Genomic DNA, 20,204 nt, shown 5'->3' on the forward strand with positions numbered 1-20,204 from the left:
GTTTCCCCCACAGTCCAAAGACATGCAGTTAGGCTAACTGGTGGCTCTAAATTGCCCATAGGTGTGAATGTGTGTGTGAACGGTTGTTTCCTCATCTCTCATCTCATTATCTCTAGCCGCTTTATCCTTCTACAGGGTCGCAGGCAAGCTGGAGCCTATCCCAGCTGACTACGGGTGAAAGGCGGGGTACACCCTGGACAAGTCGCCAGGTCATCACAGGGCTGACACATAGACACAGACAACCATTCACACTCACATTCACACCTACGCTCAATTTAGAGTCACCAGTTAACCTAACCTGCATGTCTTTGGGCTGTGGGGGAAACCGGAGCACTCGGAGGAAACCCACGCGGACACGGGGAGAACATGCAAACTCCACACAGAAAGGCCCTCGCCGGCCCCGGGGCTCGAACCCGGACCTTCTTGCTGTGAGGTGACAGCGCTAACCACTACACCACCGTGCCGCCCCTAACGATAATATAAAAACCGTAAAATATCGCTAAGCTGTAGAATATATGATACATATAAAATTCTAAGAAATATCAATTATTAAAAGCTAAATTAATGTTTTTTAAGTAAAGATTTAAAACTAGATAAATTTATCAGCGTCTCTAATTAACTTTGGCAGCGTATTTGAGCTTTGGCGTTTCCTTATGAGTGGTAACGGTTTCAGTAAAAGCTCATTATTAGATCTTAAACTATACTTGGACACCTCTTTGATTTCAGTTAAACTAGATATATAATTGGGGGCACGGCCCTTAATAGCTTTAAAAGTGTTGTGATTGGTCAACATGCGTTACCTTCATCGCAAGTCGGGAATGCTCGTTAAGGCACGCATTCTTTCTGTGGTGGAATGTATGTCCCAGGCGCTTGGAAAGTTCTGGAAAATTATGGATTTGGGCATGGTGCTGGTATTTGAGGGTATAGATAGTTTTCACTGATGTCACGGCATTCCGGGGAACGCCCTCCAGCCGCCATCTTGTGGGTCAAACAAAACGGACCATCGCCATTACCGGCTACGTTAACTCGGACGAATTTATGAAGTTATATAGTCAGTTTTCTAAAATAAAGATAAAATGTCGGCAAAATCAAGCAAACAGAAGTATATAGATACATTAGACGACATCTCACGACAACGGTATGCAGCCAAACTGGCCTTGATTGGGGGAATTGACCCCTACGAAGTGGACAAAGATGCATTTTCAAGTGACTATGCAGGGCTGCCAAAGCCTGCTCCAAAGCCTGAAACTGACTTCATCAAACTTTAAAGGCTGTCTGATATATACAACTTTATATATTCACAGCGCGCCTTTTGGCGGATGCCGCCTGAATCGCGCAGATCCGATTTTTTTTTTAGTGGGGGCGTTGGAGTGTCTGATTATAATTTCAAAGTAAATTCTGTATTAAAATTACTAAATAAGCAAATCCGTTACAGTCCATGAAACAGGAAGTATAAGGATGAGAAAAAAACAGTTTAAATCGGAAAGCTGCGCACATTTGCGCAGGCCGAGCGGTGTGCAGGACTGCGCAAATGTGCGCAGCTTTCCGATTTAAACTGTTTTTTTCTCATCCTTATACTTCCTGTTTCATGGACTGTAACGGATTTGCTTATTTAGTAATTTTAATACAGAATTTACTTTGAAATTATAATCAGATACTCCAACGCCCCCACTAAAAAAAAAAATCGGATCTGCGCGATTCAGGCGGCATCCGCCAAAAGGCGCGCTGTTTGCATCCCAAACACAAATCAAATCATACAGAATAGACCTAAAATGTTTTTCAAAAATGACCCTTGCGTGAGTGAAGTGACAAGTTTCAAATAGAAACGTGACAAACGAGCGATATTAAGTGTACATTACAATGTAAACGTACACTCAGCGGTTCCAGTTAGGCATTCTCCAGAGATTGTTTACATGATGTTTTGGTTTCCAAAAACAAATTAAACACAATTGATTGTTTATTTAAACAACTTACCACTTATAAAATGATCGGAGCAGACTTTGCTGTGTTTGGAAGGCTGATAATCCTTGCGGTTGATTCTTGCAAGCCATAAATTTCTCCTTTGTATGCTGTGTTTCTGGCGGCACGGTGGTGTAGTGGTTAGCGCTGTCGCCTCACAGCAAGAAGGTCTGGGTTCGAGCCCCGGGGCCGGCGAGGGCCTTTCTTCTTTACTTAAAACACATTAATTTAGCTTTTAATAATTGATATTTCTTAGAATTTTATGTATCATATATTCTACAGCTTAGCGATATTTTACGGTTTTTATATTATCGTTAGGGGCGGCACGGTGGTGTAGTGGTTAGCGCTGTCGCCTCACAGCAAGAAGGTCCGGGTTCGAGCCCCGTGGCCGGCGAGGGCCTTTCTGTGCGGAGTTTGCATGTTCTCCCCGTGTCCGCGTGGGTTTCCTCCGGGTGCTCCGGTTTCCCCCACAGTCCAAAGACATGCAGGTTAGGTTAACTGGTGACTCTAAATTGACCGTAGGTGTGAATGTGAGTGTGAATGGTTGTCTGTGTCTATGTGTCAGCCCTGTGATGACCTGGCGACTTGTCCAGGGTGTACCCCGCCTTTCGCCCGTAGTCAGCTGGGATAGGCTCCAGCTTGCCTGCGACCCTGTAGAAGGATTAAGCGGCTAGAGATAATGAGATGAGATGAGATGCTGTGTTTCTTTGTTTGCTCGCCTTCGTGCTCCCGTACAGTGGGAATTCCGTAAAAGCTCCGCTTGACTTCATCATCTGACCTATTACGACAGCCGTGAATACAACAGGTGTGCACCATTGCTAGCTTTAAATAGCCTGCTTGGGTTCTTTTGAAGACTTTGTACTCGCGCGTTACAATGTGTGCTCAGTGACCCGTACGGTAAGCTTGACCCGCAAGATGGCCACCACTAGGGAATCCCCGACTCTGTGACGTCATGTGAAAACTATCTATAGTAAAATAAACTGGCTGGAACACTGTAATAGGCCGATTTACAATAAAATGGGCAGGTTTGATTTAAGATTTCAAAAACTTCAGTCTAAAACTCATTCACCAAGCAGTTTCGTACAACCAGACACATTAGTCCGAAATTCAAAACTCCTCATTTTTCAGTCTAAACGTTTTTTAGTGAAAACTAGATGATCAGCTTTAAATTTAAAAGGCCAGATTTATTAACGGTTCAGTAAAAAAACGGTTAAACTATCGTACTGTCTGGATTTACTAAAGATGTCCAGTGAAAAGTTATCGATGGAAAGACGTGGACACTGTTCCCTTTCAGATCACATACTTTCTGGGAGGAGAGTATTTAAACGAATCATGAGACATTACTTACTAAAGTTTACAGTCATCAGTTTACTGCTAATTGTCGCATTATTTAACACTGGAAGAAGCACGTCTTAATTTTGTGGAGACGAAAGCGAGCAGGCATGCAGACGGATCCGAGCGTTCTAAAGAATGGGTTTCTGCTTGCTCAGATTAATATTTTCTCTTCAAAATATAATTTACGTGCTCGGGAACGAGGCACAAAAAACAGCGAGTGTGTGGTAGAAGGGAGAGAATTTTCTCCACTCGTTAATTTATTTGGAATGTCAGAGGAAGATGTTATCAGAACATATCGATTGCCAAGGAACCTTATTCTGTACCGTTATTCTCGATTGGTGATTTTTTCTTTTTAAATTGTGGTGCTAATTTGTCCTGCTTTGTAAATCTGACCCCAAAACATTCGTGTAAAAATGTGTATTTTAATCCTGATATTAAGATTTCAAAATTATGCATTTAAAAAAAATATATATATATATATATATATATATATATATATATATATATAAACTTATGTTAATCCTGATTTCAAAATGCCTGACTTTTCCGTCTAAAAGTAATTCACCAAGCATTTTAATAGAATTGGATACTTTGTAAGACTTCTAAATTAAAACACCAGCCATTTTCGGAAAAATTTATGTTAATCCGAATTTTAGGACTCAGCATTTTTCAGTATAAATGTAATTCACCAAGCATTTTAGTTTTGTGTACGTTAGTCCTAATTCTAAGACTCCTAATTATTTTACACTAAAAATAAAACACCAAACATTTCAATAAAATGGTCACGTTAGTCCCAAAACTCCACATTTTTTAGTCTAAGCATTTTTAGTAAACATAGTTACGTTAGACTTAATTTTAAGAACCTAATTTTTCCGTTTAAAAGTAATTCAAGTATTTTATTAAAATTGAGCACTAATTTTTGTCTAAAAATCAAAGACTTTGTAAGACTCCAGTACTAATATTTCAGTAATTTATTAAGCATTTCAGTACAAAAAGCAGCACCTGGTGCTAAAACTAAGCTTGAGATTTAAATCTGCATGTTTTATTACTGGTAAGACTTTTATTTGTTTGTTGTGAATACAGCCCCTGTGTACAAAGTAATGGACATTTTGAATGTGCTAGTACTGCCCCCTATAGGTGAATAAATTAGTACACCCTGTTAGAATACTGATTTAGGTCTTTAGTAGTCCTGAACAGAAAACACCTTAATCCAAAACTGTCACCTTCAGCAAAAAAGAGGAAACAAAGAAAGATGAGAAAAAAGTGGAAGAGAAAAAAGATGGGAACAAGAAAGAAGAGAAAAAGGATGAAAAGAAGGATGAAAAGAAGGATAAGAAAGATGATAAAAAGACAGAAGAGCCTCAGTAAGTATCCATCAGATACAGGTAAATGTTTGGGGACACCTACTCACCTGCAGGAAAAAAAACAAAAAACAAACAAAAAAAAAAACAACCAAAAAATCCGATTCTTCCTTTATGAGGTCAACAGCAGTGTGTTGTAAAACATTTTTAATACAAGAATTGTAAGAAATAATTTTAAATACTATTATTATTAAAAATCCACCTTGTGCCTTTCACCATTTCATCAGGTCCTTCTACCATATAGAGCAAGTTATAGGTGTACAATTAGCTGCTGTGGTCAAATCTGTAGGGAAGGGGTGCCAATACTTTGTGCAGTACTCCCAGTCAGTAACTGTACACCTCCACAGCGACCTGGAGCTGATAAATGACACAAAGGGCTTCTGAATGAAGATGAACAAATTTGTAAATTGTTCACAGGATCACTTACTTAGCTGGGAAAAAATTGTTGTCCTCCATTTTGTTCAAGTTTGCGTAAATGTCCTTATAAGGAGATCAAGACCGTGAACCTCGACCGTCATGTGACCATTCATATAATTGTCAGTGAGTTACTGTGGTTTTATAACTGGATTGTGGTGTTCTGTTGCGTTTTGTGAAACTTTGCATCACTTCCTGTTGAAAGTGATTCCAAAAAACTAGCTGTTTAGGTAGGGCAAAAGTAATGACACCCCATAAAAGGACACATTTACTGTGCGTCTGTGGTAGTTGATGTGCTGCAGTTATTGGAAGATTTAGTGCATACCGTAGTTGAGGCGTTGTTTCACCATTTAGTCATCGTTTTGATGTGAACTTTTTGTGGGCGTTGCTTTTATATATATATATATGTGTATAAAATATAAATAATATATTACACACACGCACCAGCCACTTTAATAGGAACTTGTTGTTGATTCTAAGATCCCGGTTCTTGGCTGCAGGAGTGGAACCCAATGTGTTCTTCTGTTTCCTGTTGCATACCGAGATGCTTTTCTGCTCACCATGGTTGTAAAGAGTGACTGAGGGCCCGTTTACACGAGGACGCTGTCGGGTAAAAACGACTAAATATTTTATCGGAAGTGCCTTTCGTCTACACGGGGACGGCGTTTCCGAGGCTGAAAAACGGAAAAAATTGAAAACGCCTTCCAGAGTGGATAAGTTAAAAACAGCCCCCGTTGCATAATCGTCTAAACTACCCAATACGCGAAACTCTGCTCGGATCTGCTCACGTCGGGTACGCGTTTATGTCATATACTGTACATGCCAGCCCGGGAAGTAAGAAAGTAAGTAAAAAAGTAAGAGCATGTCTGATTACATCGATCCAACGGACCTTCAAGCTGCTCTGGCAGCTTTAATAAACGTCCAGGAGTCCTTCGAACATCTATACCGAATCTGCACATATACTGTTAATGAACAGAGGCGGGTATAGCATGCTCTTACTTTTTTACTTACTTTCTTACTTACCATAGCCAGAGTAGTCAAAGTTTTCGCGGCGCAGATCAGACAAGACAGAAGACGTTGCGCATGCGTGCAGACATAGCGGAGGTCTTTCACAGCACCACCTAGCCGCCTGGCATGCACATCCAATTGAATTTCACACATTTATGCGTCGCCGTATAGACGCAGATTTCCTCCTTGAAAACGGTCGTGTAGACGCGGAAAAAAGTGAGAACGAAAACGGACTTTTGCGTTTTTGTTTCAGACCGTCCCCGTGTAAAGTGGGCCTGAGTTACAATATCCTTCCTGGCAAAAAAGCTCAAACCAATCTGTCTATTTCCCTCTTGACCCTCTCTTATCAACAAGGCGTTTTGGTTTCCACCCGCAGAACTGTCGCTCGCTCACTCAGTGTTTTTCGCACCATTCTGTGTAAACTCTAGAGACTGTTGCGTGTGAAAACCTCAGGAGATCAGCAGCTTCTGAAATACTCAAACCAACACCCATACCACAGTGAAAGAAAAAAAGTCACACTTCACTGTGAGATCACAATTTTTTCGCCATTCTGATGTTCGAACGTTGTGAACATTTAACTGAAGCTCTTGATTTGTTTCTGTATGATTTGATGCGCTGTGCTGCTGTCGAGGGATCGGCTGATTAGGTAACTGCATAAAACAACAGCAGGTGGATGTATGGGTGTTCCTAATAGAGTGGCCGGTGAGTGTAAATCGTGCCGTGACTGACTGCTATTCGTTTGCTTTCGGCTCTCGTGACCACAGAATAAATGAACGTACTGACAAAACGGTACAAGCTCCTGCACTCCGTGCAAGATCTTTGACGCTCATTGAAGCTTCATATTTTCAGGAAAAACTTGTGGGTCATGGATCCAGCCACAGACGTATACTATCGATGGCTGACGGTAATAGCAGGGCCAGTGTTTTACAACCTGATGATGCTCATAACAAGGTCTGAAGTTGAACATGGCTCATTTTATAATTCATTGAGCTTAATTAAATGGTGGTGGTAAGGAGTTCTTACAATATTCTTATTTCTATAGATCATGTTTTAATGAGCTTCAGAACTCATACATGACTCTGTGGATGGTCCTGGACTTCTCATCAGATATTATCTACTACATAGACACATTTGTGAGATCTAGAACAGGTAAAGATAAAATAAACAAGAGCCGTTGGAAGGATTTTCAAAATGAAAAAGTTTGAGAATTAAATTAATTGTGATCCGTGATTTATAGGTTTCCTAGAGCAAGGACTTCTGGTGAAAGACACCAAGAAGTTGATGGTGAATTACAGAAAAAAGGCACAGTTTAAATACGACATCATCTCCATGCTCCCGACAGATATTTTCATGATCAAGGTGGGATACAACAACCCCGAACTACGCTTCAACCGCCTCTTCAAAATGGCGCGTCTCTTCGAGTTCTTCGATCGAACTGAGACCAGAACCAACTATCCCAACATCTTCCGTATCAGCAACCTCGTACTTTACATCCTCATCATCATCCACTGGAACGCCTGCATCTTTTTTGCCATTTCCAAAACCATTGGCTTCGGGACAGATACGTGGGTGTATCCGAACATCAGCCATCCAGAATACGGCCGCCTTGCGAGGAAATACATCTACTGCCTGTACTGGTCCACGCTTACGCTCACCACCATTGGAGAAACTCCTCCTCCTGTCAGGGATGTCGAGTACCTGTTTGTGGTCACCGACTTCCTCATCGGCGTACTGATCTTTGCTACGATCGTCGGTAACGTGGGCGCGATGATCTCCAACATGAACGCGTCACGCGCCGACTTTCAAGCCAAGATCGACTCCATAAAGCAGTACATGCAATTCCGAAAGGTCAGCAAAGATCTTGAGGCGAGAGTCATCAAGTGGTTCGATTACCTCTGGACGGAGAAGAAAACCTGCGATGAGAAGGAAGTGCTGAAGAACCTTCCAGACAAACTTAAAGCAGAGATCGCCATTAACGTCCATCTGGACACACTGAAGAAGGTGCGGATCTTCCAAGATTGTGAAGCCGGACTGCTTATTGAACTGGTCCTAAAACTTGAGCCTCAAGTCTTCAGCCCTGGAGATTACATCTGCAAGAAGGGCGACATCGGACGAGAGATGTACATCATCAAAGAAGGGAAGCTCGCCGTGGTGGCAGACGACGGCGTCACGCAGTTTGTTGTGCTCAGTGATGGCGCGTACTTCGGAGAAATCAGCATCCTCGGGATCAAAGGCAGCAAAGCTGGGAACAGGAGAACCGCTAACATCCGCAGTGTAGGCTACTCTGACCTCTTCGCCCTCTCCAAAGATGACCTCATGGAGGCGCTGACAGAGTACCCCGAAGCCAAGAAGGCGCTGGAGGAGAAGGGTAAGGCTATCCTGAGAAAGGATAACCTCCTGGACGAGGCAGCTGCCAGCGCCGGGGCTGACCCTAAAGATCTGGAAGAGAAGATATCACAACTGGAGACCAACCTTGACATAATGACCACCAAGTTCGCCAGACTGGTAGCAGAATACACGTCCTACCAGAGCAGGATCAAACAGAGGCTCACCAACATGGAGAACAAAGTGAAAACGCTGAGGGTGGAAGATCTCTCCGAGGTGGTTGCTGACAAAAAGGAGGAGAAGAAAACAAAATAGGCGACACATTTCTGGAACATGGGCAGTTTATTCAAAATTTTGGTTATATATATAACTTTGTATATAAGAAGTTGTTTTATTTATATGTACAGACTGTAGATATTTAAAAGGTAAACTACAGTATGTTCTCAAAATTGTACAGCACTATAGTGCATATTTGTCCATTAATTTGTCCAAAGTTTGAATGTTGTACGACTTTTCCTAAGAGATCTCGTCATAGTTTTGTTTAAAGTCGTACTCCAGTGTTTTTCAGCCTCCGCTGCATCTCTTTACCCAGTTACTCCAAATTCACGCCAGGTGAATACCCTTACCTCTGACTGTTACAGAGCACTAAGACTGGAGACTCCTTCCAGAAATGAAATCCAGCCGCACTGTGGTGTAAATATGATTCTTAACACGTAGCCTTGATATTATTAAATAATAATAATCGAATGTAATGGAACACCGTTGTGAAGAAATAAATTGAGATTTAAATTATTTTTGTTTTCTGTCTTCAGGAGAATGAGGTGAGGAAATGAGGCAGTGATGAAAGAGAAGGAAAGGTAAAGAAAGAAGACAGGAGAGAGAGAGAGAGAGAGAAAGGATATTTATGAGCATCAGGTTTGTTCTTGACTTTTGCACCAGATATTTTATTTTAGTCAAGGCTCAAAAGAGAAATGCTGCACTTATGAGGGTCTGATGGTGTACAGATACCGGCTTACTTCTTACTGTATGGATCCAGTGTTGGGATGTTCGAGAAAAGTCCGGAAGAACAAAATCAGGAATGTTTTCTTCATGTTCTAATCCGGTCATTCTGGATTTTAAACTTTCTGCACCTTCTCAGACATCAACGCACCGCTTTAACATTTTATGCGAGCGAGTCATTCTCTGGATATCACAAAAACCCGTCCCTTAATTTATTAGTCATATGACGTAGTTTGAAAAAATTCCAAGATGTCCTTATAACTCATCGATGAAATTCAATAATCTCTGATGATCCTTACTGACAGACAAAAACACCCGAAAGTAAACTGCTGTAGATCTATTACTTGAGGTGACGCTGGTGATTGATGATTATCCCAACTGACCCAGTTGAGGTTCCGTTCACTATGTATTAATCATAGACTGTAAATATAACGGACAAAGCCTCTGTGACGTCACTCACAGGATTTCTGAAGAGTGGGTTTGAAGCTCAAATAAGGAGGCTACAGGCATCACCATCTTGGCAGCACCCGACTCCACCCAACTCCCGGGTAGTCCATCAATGGAGAAAGGGGCGGGGATAGTGAAGCCTGGCCTCTCAAATAGTACGGCTGGAACATGCCTACTAACCTTGAAGCTAACAAGCTAGCTATTCAAGCTAGACAACAAACTACTGGCTAAACTAAAAGAAGCCGCTCCATAAGATAGATCATAACCTCAATGGCTGGTTTACAAAAAAAAAAAAATCAATCACTGGCTGTGTAACCGTCCGATATTTGATCAAGGAGTGTCGTCTTTTACTCGCTCAAGCTGTCAAATTATCAAACCGAGCCCCTGATAAACTTCATCAGCAGAGACTACATCAAAAATATTGAAAGGTAAGTCCAATTTAATAAAACAAATTAACTTACAGGTGTAATAATAGCATGTAAAAGCTCTTCAATGAAAATAGGTAAGGCTCCATAAATTTATTTTCTGAGGTAAGTTCTGATGTAATGCCAGATAGTGGCTAACAACACAAACCCAGCTCTTACACAAATCAGCCCCGCCCCTAATTACGCATAAACGTATGGCTCTGTATAATTTACTGTTGAATAATATTTAAAAAAATATATTCGCTTCTTGTACAGTTATGATGGACTAAACTAGCTACAGTGCCTTGCAAAAGTATTCATACCCCTTGAACTTTCACATTTTTCCACCTTACAACCACGAACTTAAAATCTCAATAAAATAAACTTGATAGACCAACACAGAGTAGCACATAATTGTGAAGTGAAACAAAAATGATAAATGGTCTTCAAAATTTTATAAACAAAAATCTGAAAAATGTGGTGTGCATTAGTATTCAGCCCCCTGTACTCTGATACCTCTAAATACAATCCAGTGCAATCAATTGCCTTCAGAAGTCATCTAATTAGTTAATAGAGTCCTACGGTGTGTAATTTACTCTCAGCATAAATACACTTGTTCTGTGAAGGCCTCAGTGGTTTGTTAGAGAACACTGAAGAACAAACAAACAGCATCATGAAGACCAAAGAACTCACCAGACAGGTCAGGGATAAAGTTGCAGGGTTAGGTTATAAAAAAATATCCCAAGCTCTGAACATCTCAAGAAGCACTGTTCAATCCATCATTCAAAAATGGAAAAAGTATGGCACAACTGCAAACCTACCAAGACATGGCCGTCCACCTAAACTGACCGAGCGAGCAAGGAGAGCACTGGTCAGAGAAGCAGCCAAGAGGCCCATGATCACTCTGGAAGAGCTGCAGAAATCCACAGCTCAGGTGGGAGAATCTGTGCACAGGACAACTGTAAGTCGTACACGCCACAAATCTGGCCTTTTTGGAAGAGTGGCAAGAAGAAAGCCATTGTTGAAAGACCGGCATAAGAAGCCATGTAGGGATCACAGCAAACATGTGGAAGAAGGTGCTTTGGTCAGATGAGACCAAAGTTGAACTTTTTGGCCTAAATGCAAAGCACTATGTGTGGCGGAAAACTAACACTGCTCATCACCCTGCACACACCATCCCCACTGTGAAACATGGTGGTGGCAGCATCATGCTGTGGGGATGCTTTTCTTCAGCAGGGACAGGGAAGCTGGTCAGAGTTGATGGGAAGATGGATGGCGCTAAATACAGGGCAATCCTGGAAGAAAACCTGTTGGAGGCTGCAAAAGACTTGAGACTGGGAAGGAGATTCACCTTCCAGCAAGACAATGACCCTAAACATACAGCCAGAGCTACAATGGAATGGTTTAGATCAAAGAATATTCATGTGTTAGAATGGCCCAGTCAAAGTCCAGACCTAAATCCCATTGAGCATCTGTGGCAAGACTTGAAAATTGCTGTTCACAGACGCTCTCTATCCGATCTGGCTGAGCTTGAGCTATTTTGCAAAGAAGAATGGGCAAAAATTTCAGTGTCTAGATGCGCAAAGCTGGTAGAGACATACCACAAAAGACTTGCAGCTGTAATTGCAGCAAAAGGTGGCTTTACAAAGTATTGACGCAGGGAGGCTGAATACTAATGCACATCACATTTTTCAGATTTTTATTTGTTTAAAATTTTGAAGACCATTTATCATTTTCACTTCACAATTATGTGCTACTCTGTGTTGGTCTATCACGTAAAATCTCAATAAAAACTAAGTTTGTGGTCGTAAGGTGGAAAAGTTCAAGGGGTATGAATACTTTTGCAAGGCACTATAGTTATGTACTAGCTACATGCATGTGCTAGAGGAACTAATCAAAGAAGGTGAGGCACTGAAGAATCATCTCACCATAGCAGAACACATGATTGGACCGAGGAATCATTCAGACCGTTTGGATTTGTCACTTTACTGTGTCATAACTAATTTGCATCGAATTGAGACGAGAAAACCACATTGTCGCAGAAAACGAACAATCGCCTGTCACGTTGTTGCTCGTCCCGTAGGTCGACACCCGAACACAATCGAGATGATGTCATCTTCACGTTCTTGCTGAAATAATGACAAGAGCCATGGTTTCATCATCCATTTCTCACACACGCACACAGACATTCAGTTTTTTTTTATTTATTTAAGAATAACTTGAAACAATCAATTAAATGCTTTCATTCTCAATATCAAGTTCTTTAATGTGAGCGCCGTCAGCAGTGGGACAAACCACAGACACCTTTTTCATAGTTTTTGGAGGAAGATGGAAGGGGGGAAAAAAACAGAAAAAAATGACAGCAAAGAAACCTTTTTAACTATTATTATTATTATTATTATTTCGGGGAGGTCCGGGGCTTCACTAAAGTGGATCTCCAGCTGTAACCTGATGGGTACATGTTTGGCACATCACGAAGGTGGAACATTTTGTGCCCAAACCTGTTAAATCATTGCATCATCATTATTGTATAGATAGAATGAAGCAACTTAAAAAAAAAAAAAAAAGGGGGTACGGGAGGTGGGATTATTTTGTTAGTTTAAAAATCTGAAAACGCAATCGTGAAATTAAAACGAAAACCTTTCTGCTTTCTCTGTCGTTACGTCGTGTGATCGCATCCATCATAATCACACTGAAGCAAGACCCCAGACTCTGCAGCTAAATACAGAACACTGGTCATAAGCAAGCAGCACAACCTCGCCAACACGCTCGTCCTCAATAAATACCTGCCGGGAACCGGAGCTCGCTCTGTACCTCTTTACAAAAAAATGAAAATAAAAGCATCGCTGGCGCACGGGACTGACCTGGGAAGACCTACGAACCGTGACGACACAAAAACACGGACAGACATTCTGAATATTAATTAAGTGCACTTTCACAGTTCAACCTTAAGTTACAATGATGACCGCTGATTATCGCGCCTCCTCCCCCTCCTCCTCCCTTTTGATCGGTTTCAGATTTGTTTAGGGTTCTACGTATGCAATGATGAGTCCTGAAGGTCTTTAACCATGAACAAGTGCGCTGGATAAATGAAAACAGGCTTCTTTTTTTTTTAATCCCTTAAAATAAATAGTGCTATAGCTCAGTGCATACAAAAAAAAAATAAAAACAAAGGGAAACTTAACACTTACATGAGAGGAACAGAGAGAGATAAAGAACCAAGAGTCCAGTGTGGTTTTATCTACTTTAGTTAGGCACAGGCACTCGGTCACCACAACTTTCCCGTTTTAGCCCATTTCACATCCTTACACTGAAAACTTGATATTGTTGGTGGTGGTGTCGTCGATTTCGCCTTTGACGAACAGGTGAAAAAAGTTTTTTTCCTTTCTTTTGCTGCTGCTCCTCCCCTTCCTCGTGCCTCAGAGCATGCCAAAGCCTTTGGCGTAAGTGATGGCTTTGAGGAGTCTCTCTCTAAGTTTCTCCTTGGTGGAGTATTCAGGCAGGAGCAGAACGTTAAAGCAGGTGTGCGACGTTGGTAACCTGAACACACAAACACAACATTGGAGAAATGCTTTCATCCAAGCATCACGTTTCCTCAACGACGCAGAGGTTTCTCAAAGCAGTAAAACAATCACTACATTAATAACAGCCTTTACTCACTGATCATCTTTAATCAATTTCTAATCTAATTGAAATTTATGGATCTGGTCAAATTCAGAACAGCACAAATAATGTACAAAGCGAGAAATAATCTATTGCCGAAAAATATACAAGGAATGTTTAGTGACAGAGAGGGGGGATATAATCTAAGGGGAGACCTAAATTTAAAAAAAAAAAAAACAAAGGCTCGAACAAATATGAAAAGCATGTGCGTATCGAACTGTGGGGTGACTTTATGGAACAGACTGGAGACAGAAATAAAACAAAGCGCAAATATAAATCTGTTTAAAAAAGGTACAAAAAATATTTTTAAACAAGTATATAGAAGAGGAAGTATGTTAACGGAGGATGATGAGGGATAAATAGAACAGGGTTGATTGTTATATTAGAACTAACTTAGTATATGGTATATATTTATTTATGGGGATAGTTTATATCTTCATATTTACAGGGATAGGTATGTAGTAGATATTTATTTTTGTAATTATAGGGGAGAGCGGGGTAAGATGAGCCAGGGGGTAAGATGAGCCACCCCGTTTCTAAGAAACAGTACACAAATGTGACCATGTAACCACATTCAAAGGGGGCCGTGACCATTTACTTACACTTGTGGAGAGGAGCACCACATGTCAAACTAGGTGAGGGAGATATTTATAAAAATGTGTTTTTGTGCTTTCTAAGTCAATTCCATGTTTGTCCACAGTGAAGATGATTTAGAGAAGACAAAAGTAGAATAATATTTAGACACATTAGGGTTAAGTTAGTGGCTTTCTAAGCTATGATATGAATGCTAATAAAAATAATTTTGATTAGCCTAATCCCCTTTATTAGCATTTTTCTACAAAATGGTGGCCACGGGGTAAGATGAGCCATTAGATGTGGGGCAAGTTGAGCCACTGGCTCAACTTACCCCATTGGTGGCTGAGCTTACCCAATATGGATGACACTTAAGTTTTCACATTTACTGGTCATATATGACACATATATATATGACATCAGATGAGGAAGACCAGTTGTTAGATGTGGGGGATTACGTTGTGGCAAAATTCACAGGGAAGAAGAAAGTGCATTTCTTCATTGGCCAGATAATCAAATTGGATGTCTTCGAAATAGAGGCAAGATTTCTCAAAAGAAGCCGGTCATGCCATGGCTCTGCAAGAAAGCCGACCTTTGTCTTCAAAGAGAAAGATGAGGCTGTCCTGTCAAGACAGGATATTGTGAAAAAATTGCCCCGCCCCTTTACTGTTGGGGGGACAGCACGGAGGGAGAGGCAAATGGTGTTCCCTTGCAATTTGAACGCTTGGAACATTGAATAATGATGAAATTATTATGGATGGAATGATTGCTGCATGTTTTAACCTACTGAAAGAAATAAGATTTTTTGGCACTGCTCTACTGTTTTAGTAATTTCTATAATATAGTACATCTCTCATTCCCTCTCTAACCATCCCTCTTTCTATCTATCTACGCATATCTCTCTCTCTATCCATCTATCTATCCCTCCCTATCCCATCTCGTTCTATCACCTCTCTCTTCATCTCCCCTTCTCTATGCAACGGCCCTATCCCCCACTTGATTGACTTGACTTGATTCACTGATTGCATTTCTAATAATAAAAGTTGTTTACTTTGTTAACCTAACATGTTTTGTGTTGGCTCAGTTTACCCCACACAGTGGCTCATCTTACCCCGTGCATGGGGTAAGTTGAGCCACTTGACATTTTTTTTTCAAGAGGTAATATCACTCTAACCATAAGAGCTTATCAATTATTTTTTGCTCAGATAGTAACAGTACACTTTGAAATTTGGTATGATGTGTAGACTGGAAGCAAAAATGGCTTTAACATGTTATGATGAAAAATGTAAAAAGTGGCTCATCTTACCCCGCTCTCCCCTATATTTATATAGATATTCATGAAGTGTATATATGGTATATATTTTTATAGGTGTATTAATGTAGTTTGGATTTCGGGGTAGTTAAAAAGGGGTGGGAAATAAAAAAAAAAAAAAAAAAAAAAGTATTGTACTTCTTCCCACTCCTTTTTCAAACAATGTGCGGTGTTTTGTAATGTCTTAGCTCTTCATGTTATTTTATTTATTCTTTTTTTTGGTCACTTTCACGTTTTCTTTCTTTTGTATGTACAAAGAGTTACATACATTTTTTTTTTTATACATGTTCGAAATAAATAAATTCATTCATTCAATCATCACTCCCAATACGTACGAGTTTTAGTATTTCACTATAATCATGTCATCTTTTCTAAGGTTTACACCAAAATCAATAGCGCAAACTGATGCTAACTATAGACCCTTTTCAGTCACGTGACCTTCGTAAACGCGACCGCCATTTTGGACATGTAGTGGACTTCGGCTCGAATCGGTTTGAATGCGAGGAAGGCGACAAACATAAAAGAAAAAGGAGCGAGATGCAGAAAACTGTATTTACTAGTTTACTGTAATTATGATCTGGCAGCTATTTACACCGGATCCAGTGTAAATAGCTGCCGGAGCCAACGTCCGGCCGGCCGCGAGCTAGCGCGCTCCGGAACCTCGACCGTTGGCTCCGGCACCTATTTACACTGGATCCGGTGTAAATAGCTGCCAGATCATAATTACAGTAAACTAGAATGGAATGTTAACAGCAATGTAATGCCTTTTCTGGCTAATTTTATTCGTCTTACCTCCAAACACAAGCGCTAGTATGCCGCTATCCATCTTCTCCGTCGGTCAGCATCTACCGGGATCCGATAAAATGATAACCCTTGCCTTGTTTGTTGATGGTTAGTACATCCAGGTGCACAACAATATAGTGGCATGATGGAAGTCTTGCTGAAAATAAACTCTTTGCTGCCGTTCCTCAATGTTGGCTGTGGTAAACTACTGGTAGCACATGTCCAAAATGGCGGCCGCGTTTGTCGTGACGTCACGTGAAAAGGGTCCATAGACTCGTTTAATGTTGGACAAGATGATCACACATTCATAGATTTAATTTCACATTAATGATGAAATCAAAACACTGACAACTTGTGCAAATCATTCTGTATGCACACATCGACTGGCTCGGAAATTAAAAAAAAAAAAAAAAAAAGTTTTCTGAGTGATGTGTACTCTGATAAATTGTGGAGCTCCTACACAAAACTAGAGACCTATGGAGGTCTGAATTCAGGATTTTATGTCGACGCCAGGATTCGAAACGACGTTGCAAAATCTTCCTTTCCTGGACAGCGCTCTAGACTGCTCGGCCACGGAGGATTACATCGCAAACTGAGGCTATGCAACGTGGCGCCACACCGTGACTGTGGAATCGCTACCCGGGGCTGGCGCGCCAATTACATTCTTAAACACAGACAAACAGACAGGTGCCTCTATCGGCTTCAGCTAAAGGCGGAGCCTAAACATCAAGGTCTGTTTAAAATAATTATTTTTAGTATCCATCAATGACATACATCAGTAGGAAGAAGAAACAATAAGATGTCCAGTAAACCAGATACACTGCAACCACGCTATAATGACAGTCGTTAAAAAATAAATAAAAATAATTAAATCGCTGTCGCATCTAAACGCTCCGAGCACTAACGCATGGACATGACACGGTGATGTTTTTTGAAGACTTCAACAGTCACTAAACTCACTGCAACTCATTGTTACAACGCATGTGCAGTGCCATTAAGACTAATTACAGTACCATACACCTGTTCCAGATTAGAGTGCAATCACAGCACGCTCTTATAAGGACTCCCTAAACACACAGACTTGGCCAAGTAAACGCACTGTACCAAGTGTCTCGCATTACCAAGCCTTTGTATCTGTGTATTGCCTTTCTGATTTTAACTTAGTTTTGTGTATTTGGACTCCGCCTTTCATTCGTGCCTTGCGTGACCATTTCCCATTTCATGACCCTGCCTTTCTTTATGTTTTTGACCCGTTTTTAAATAAAAACGGCCTTCTTGCAATTACATCCATCATTTGCCTGCTCACATGACACACCGAGCCATGAGCTCCTCTTCCCCAGAGACAAACGATAAGTGATCAAGCCCACAGTCGAGTTAACAATACGTATTAACACCATAAAACAAAAGGCTTAACGATACGATCCTCACTTAGGCGTCGATCACTAACAATTATCGAGAAAGGATTAATAAGAGGACAAAATGGCTGCTCATACCACTAAACACCTAGTTAAAGTGCACTGAGGGTGTTTTTATACCCCCTGCCCCGCCCAGCCCAGCAGCACGACATAAATGACATCATTGGAAATTTGTGACACATGAATGAACTGAATGGTGGAGATTTAGAAAACAGTGGGTGGACAGTGACAACGAACGATACACTGGTAACCGCCGTCATTTCCATAACAGACGAAGAAATCAGTCATCGCCTCCGTTTGCGCTCCTTTAACTCGGTGAACTGCGATAGTGACTCGGAAGGAGAAATTCATGATCAGGAGAACGTGTGTAAAATTTCACATATAACGTGAGCGTTCGGTGTGACAAGTGGCTCCATTTCAGTACTACGAACTTTTTGGCCGCCCCCCAAGGAATTCGGTATACACAGTGTGGTGGTGAGGTTGGGGGGGTGCAGCACTGTCCCTCACTCCCATCAGTAATCATCCCACTGGTCATCTCACTCCACCTCCAAATTAAAGCCGCTTCCTCGTGTTACGTTGCTGCTGGTGGTGTTGCAGAGTGAAGCTGTGCTAGATGCTCTCCTTACCTGTCCGAATCGGGCCCGTTTTTGGCGATGATCATCTTCAGTTTACCCAGGCCTCCCACCGGCGCTCTGTCCGTTCCCGTGGTGAACTGCAGAAACAACCTCTTCTGCTCCTGTCCGAACGAGTGCACCGTCTCCCAGAAGTCCCTGCGGTCAAACACAACCACATCATCTCGATGTAGAACAGAGAAACCTAGAACCAATAATCAGTTTAATAGTCAAGCTATCGTTTATTGAAGAAGGAATATCTTAGCAGGCATACAGTTTAACTCTGTTGCATTCTGACATCTTGTGATTTACCTACATTTCAAACGCCCGTATTCAGTGTCTGCAACTTAAAGGTGCAAGAGTCGCTTTTTGTTGATGTGTAAAACATGATAAAATATAAAAGGTTAAAGCTGTGGCTTCAGCACAGGTGCATCAAGTGACTGAGAAAACCTGCCAAGTCCTGTTAGTCATTTTATAGTAACTCTATAGGCCAGTGTACATCCTGGGTGGGGGGGGTGGAGCTTTGTGAACATGGGTGGGAACAGGGGAGGGCTCAAGATGATTTAAAAAAAAAAAAAAATTCAACATCAAAGCCACCTCCTTAACCGTTTCAGATTTAATCATACCTAATGCACCTTTCTTTAAGTTGAATAGATTTGTAAATAATTCCATTCAGAGTCGAGTTCCACAGCTGCTGTAAGTGGAGTTTAGATTATTAAAAATCACTAGCAGTAGTTCACAGCTCTGAGGTCGTCTGATTTTTGGAGTAGAACCATTAAAGACAGGGTTTTCATTTGCATCTAGACCACTGCCTTTAAATTCAAACACCTATAAACAATAAAAATAAATAAATAAATAAAAAAACCCAAGGACAGAAACGAATTGATGACAAATACATTCGAGCTGAAACATTTCTAAGAGAAGTCAAGGACACTGTCGGTTTATTCTATCTACATTCACTGGACGAGCAATTGTGCGCTCTGATTGGCTACTCTACTACTGGGATATTAGCTCATATACCGTAAGTAGAGAAAAACAAAATGGCGGCGTGCATCAAGTCAGATACGTCGGTTTATCATCAAGTATTTAAAAGAAACAGAAATAGCTGAAAGAATATATACCCCCCCACCAGCATCTCCTGTTCAACACTCCAGCCCAGTCGGTGGCGGTAATGCACCTTTAAGGTGGTTTGCCAACCACCAAATAACCCTCAACAACAACAAAATGGCGGAGCATGCTGCTGAAGCGACCGAAGATGAAATAAAAACTCTACTCAAAAAACAACCCCACCCCAAAAAAGGCAACAGAATATGGAATGAAAGTATTTGATGGTAAGAACGTATCTTTCAATAATTATTGCATTTTTCACAAATTGCTCCTGTCATTTCGCCGGTGTGTTTACATTCTAAGCGGAAATGATTTTGTCAGACGTTTTGTACAAAGTTTTTAATGAATGACTTTGCAAAAAAAAAAAAAAAATGCTCCGTTTCTCAAAATCCAGAGAATAAAACAGTTATTCCACTCAATCCCATCGTACATGGATTATAGACGACTCGGTGCTACGCGCCTCGTCGCCATCAGCTCATGTACGACTC

General features: G+C 41.1%; 2 protein-coding genes across 6 annotated transcripts in view; one reads left to right on the top strand and one right to left on the bottom strand.

Moving 5' to 3' along the window:
- cnga3a (cyclic nucleotide gated channel subunit alpha 3a) overlaps positions 1-9,194 on the top strand; it is a 50,426-nt gene extending 41,232 nt beyond the window's left edge. For 2 of the 3 annotated variants that reach the window (XM_060920167.1, XM_060920166.1), the window contains exons 5-7: positions 6,927-7,028; positions 7,120-7,226; positions 7,315-9,194. In XM_060920167.1, coding sequence (XP_060776150.1) covers positions 6,927-7,028; positions 7,120-7,226; positions 7,315-8,717 — 1,612 coding nt within the window. In that variant the 3' untranslated portion in view covers positions 8,718-9,194. Of the gene's footprint in view, positions 1-4,523; positions 4,659-6,926; positions 7,029-7,119; positions 7,227-7,314 lie in introns of all 3 variants that reach the window. The other variant, XM_060920168.1, reaches the window with a different exon arrangement.
- A 3,242-nt stretch (positions 9,195-12,436) lies between these two features.
- The window catches only part of ube3a (ubiquitin protein ligase E3A), a 32,167-nt gene continuing 24,399 nt past the window's right edge, over positions 12,437-20,204 (bottom strand). For all 3 annotated transcript variants that reach the window (XM_060920171.1, XM_060920169.1, XM_060920170.1), the window contains 2 exons: positions 18,625-18,768; positions 12,437-13,792 (listed from right to left, as the gene is read on the bottom strand). In XM_060920171.1, coding sequence (XP_060776154.1) covers positions 13,672-13,792; positions 18,625-18,768 — 265 coding nt within the window. In that variant the 3' untranslated portion in view covers positions 12,437-13,671. The remainder of the gene's footprint in view (positions 13,793-18,624; positions 18,769-20,204) is intronic.

Source organism: Neoarius graeffei, chromosome 4 (assembly GCF_027579695.1).
Source record: "Neoarius graeffei isolate fNeoGra1 chromosome 4, fNeoGra1.pri, whole genome shotgun sequence".
In the NCBI taxonomy this organism is placed as follows: Eukaryota; Metazoa; Chordata; class Actinopteri; order Siluriformes; family Ariidae; genus Neoarius; species Neoarius graeffei.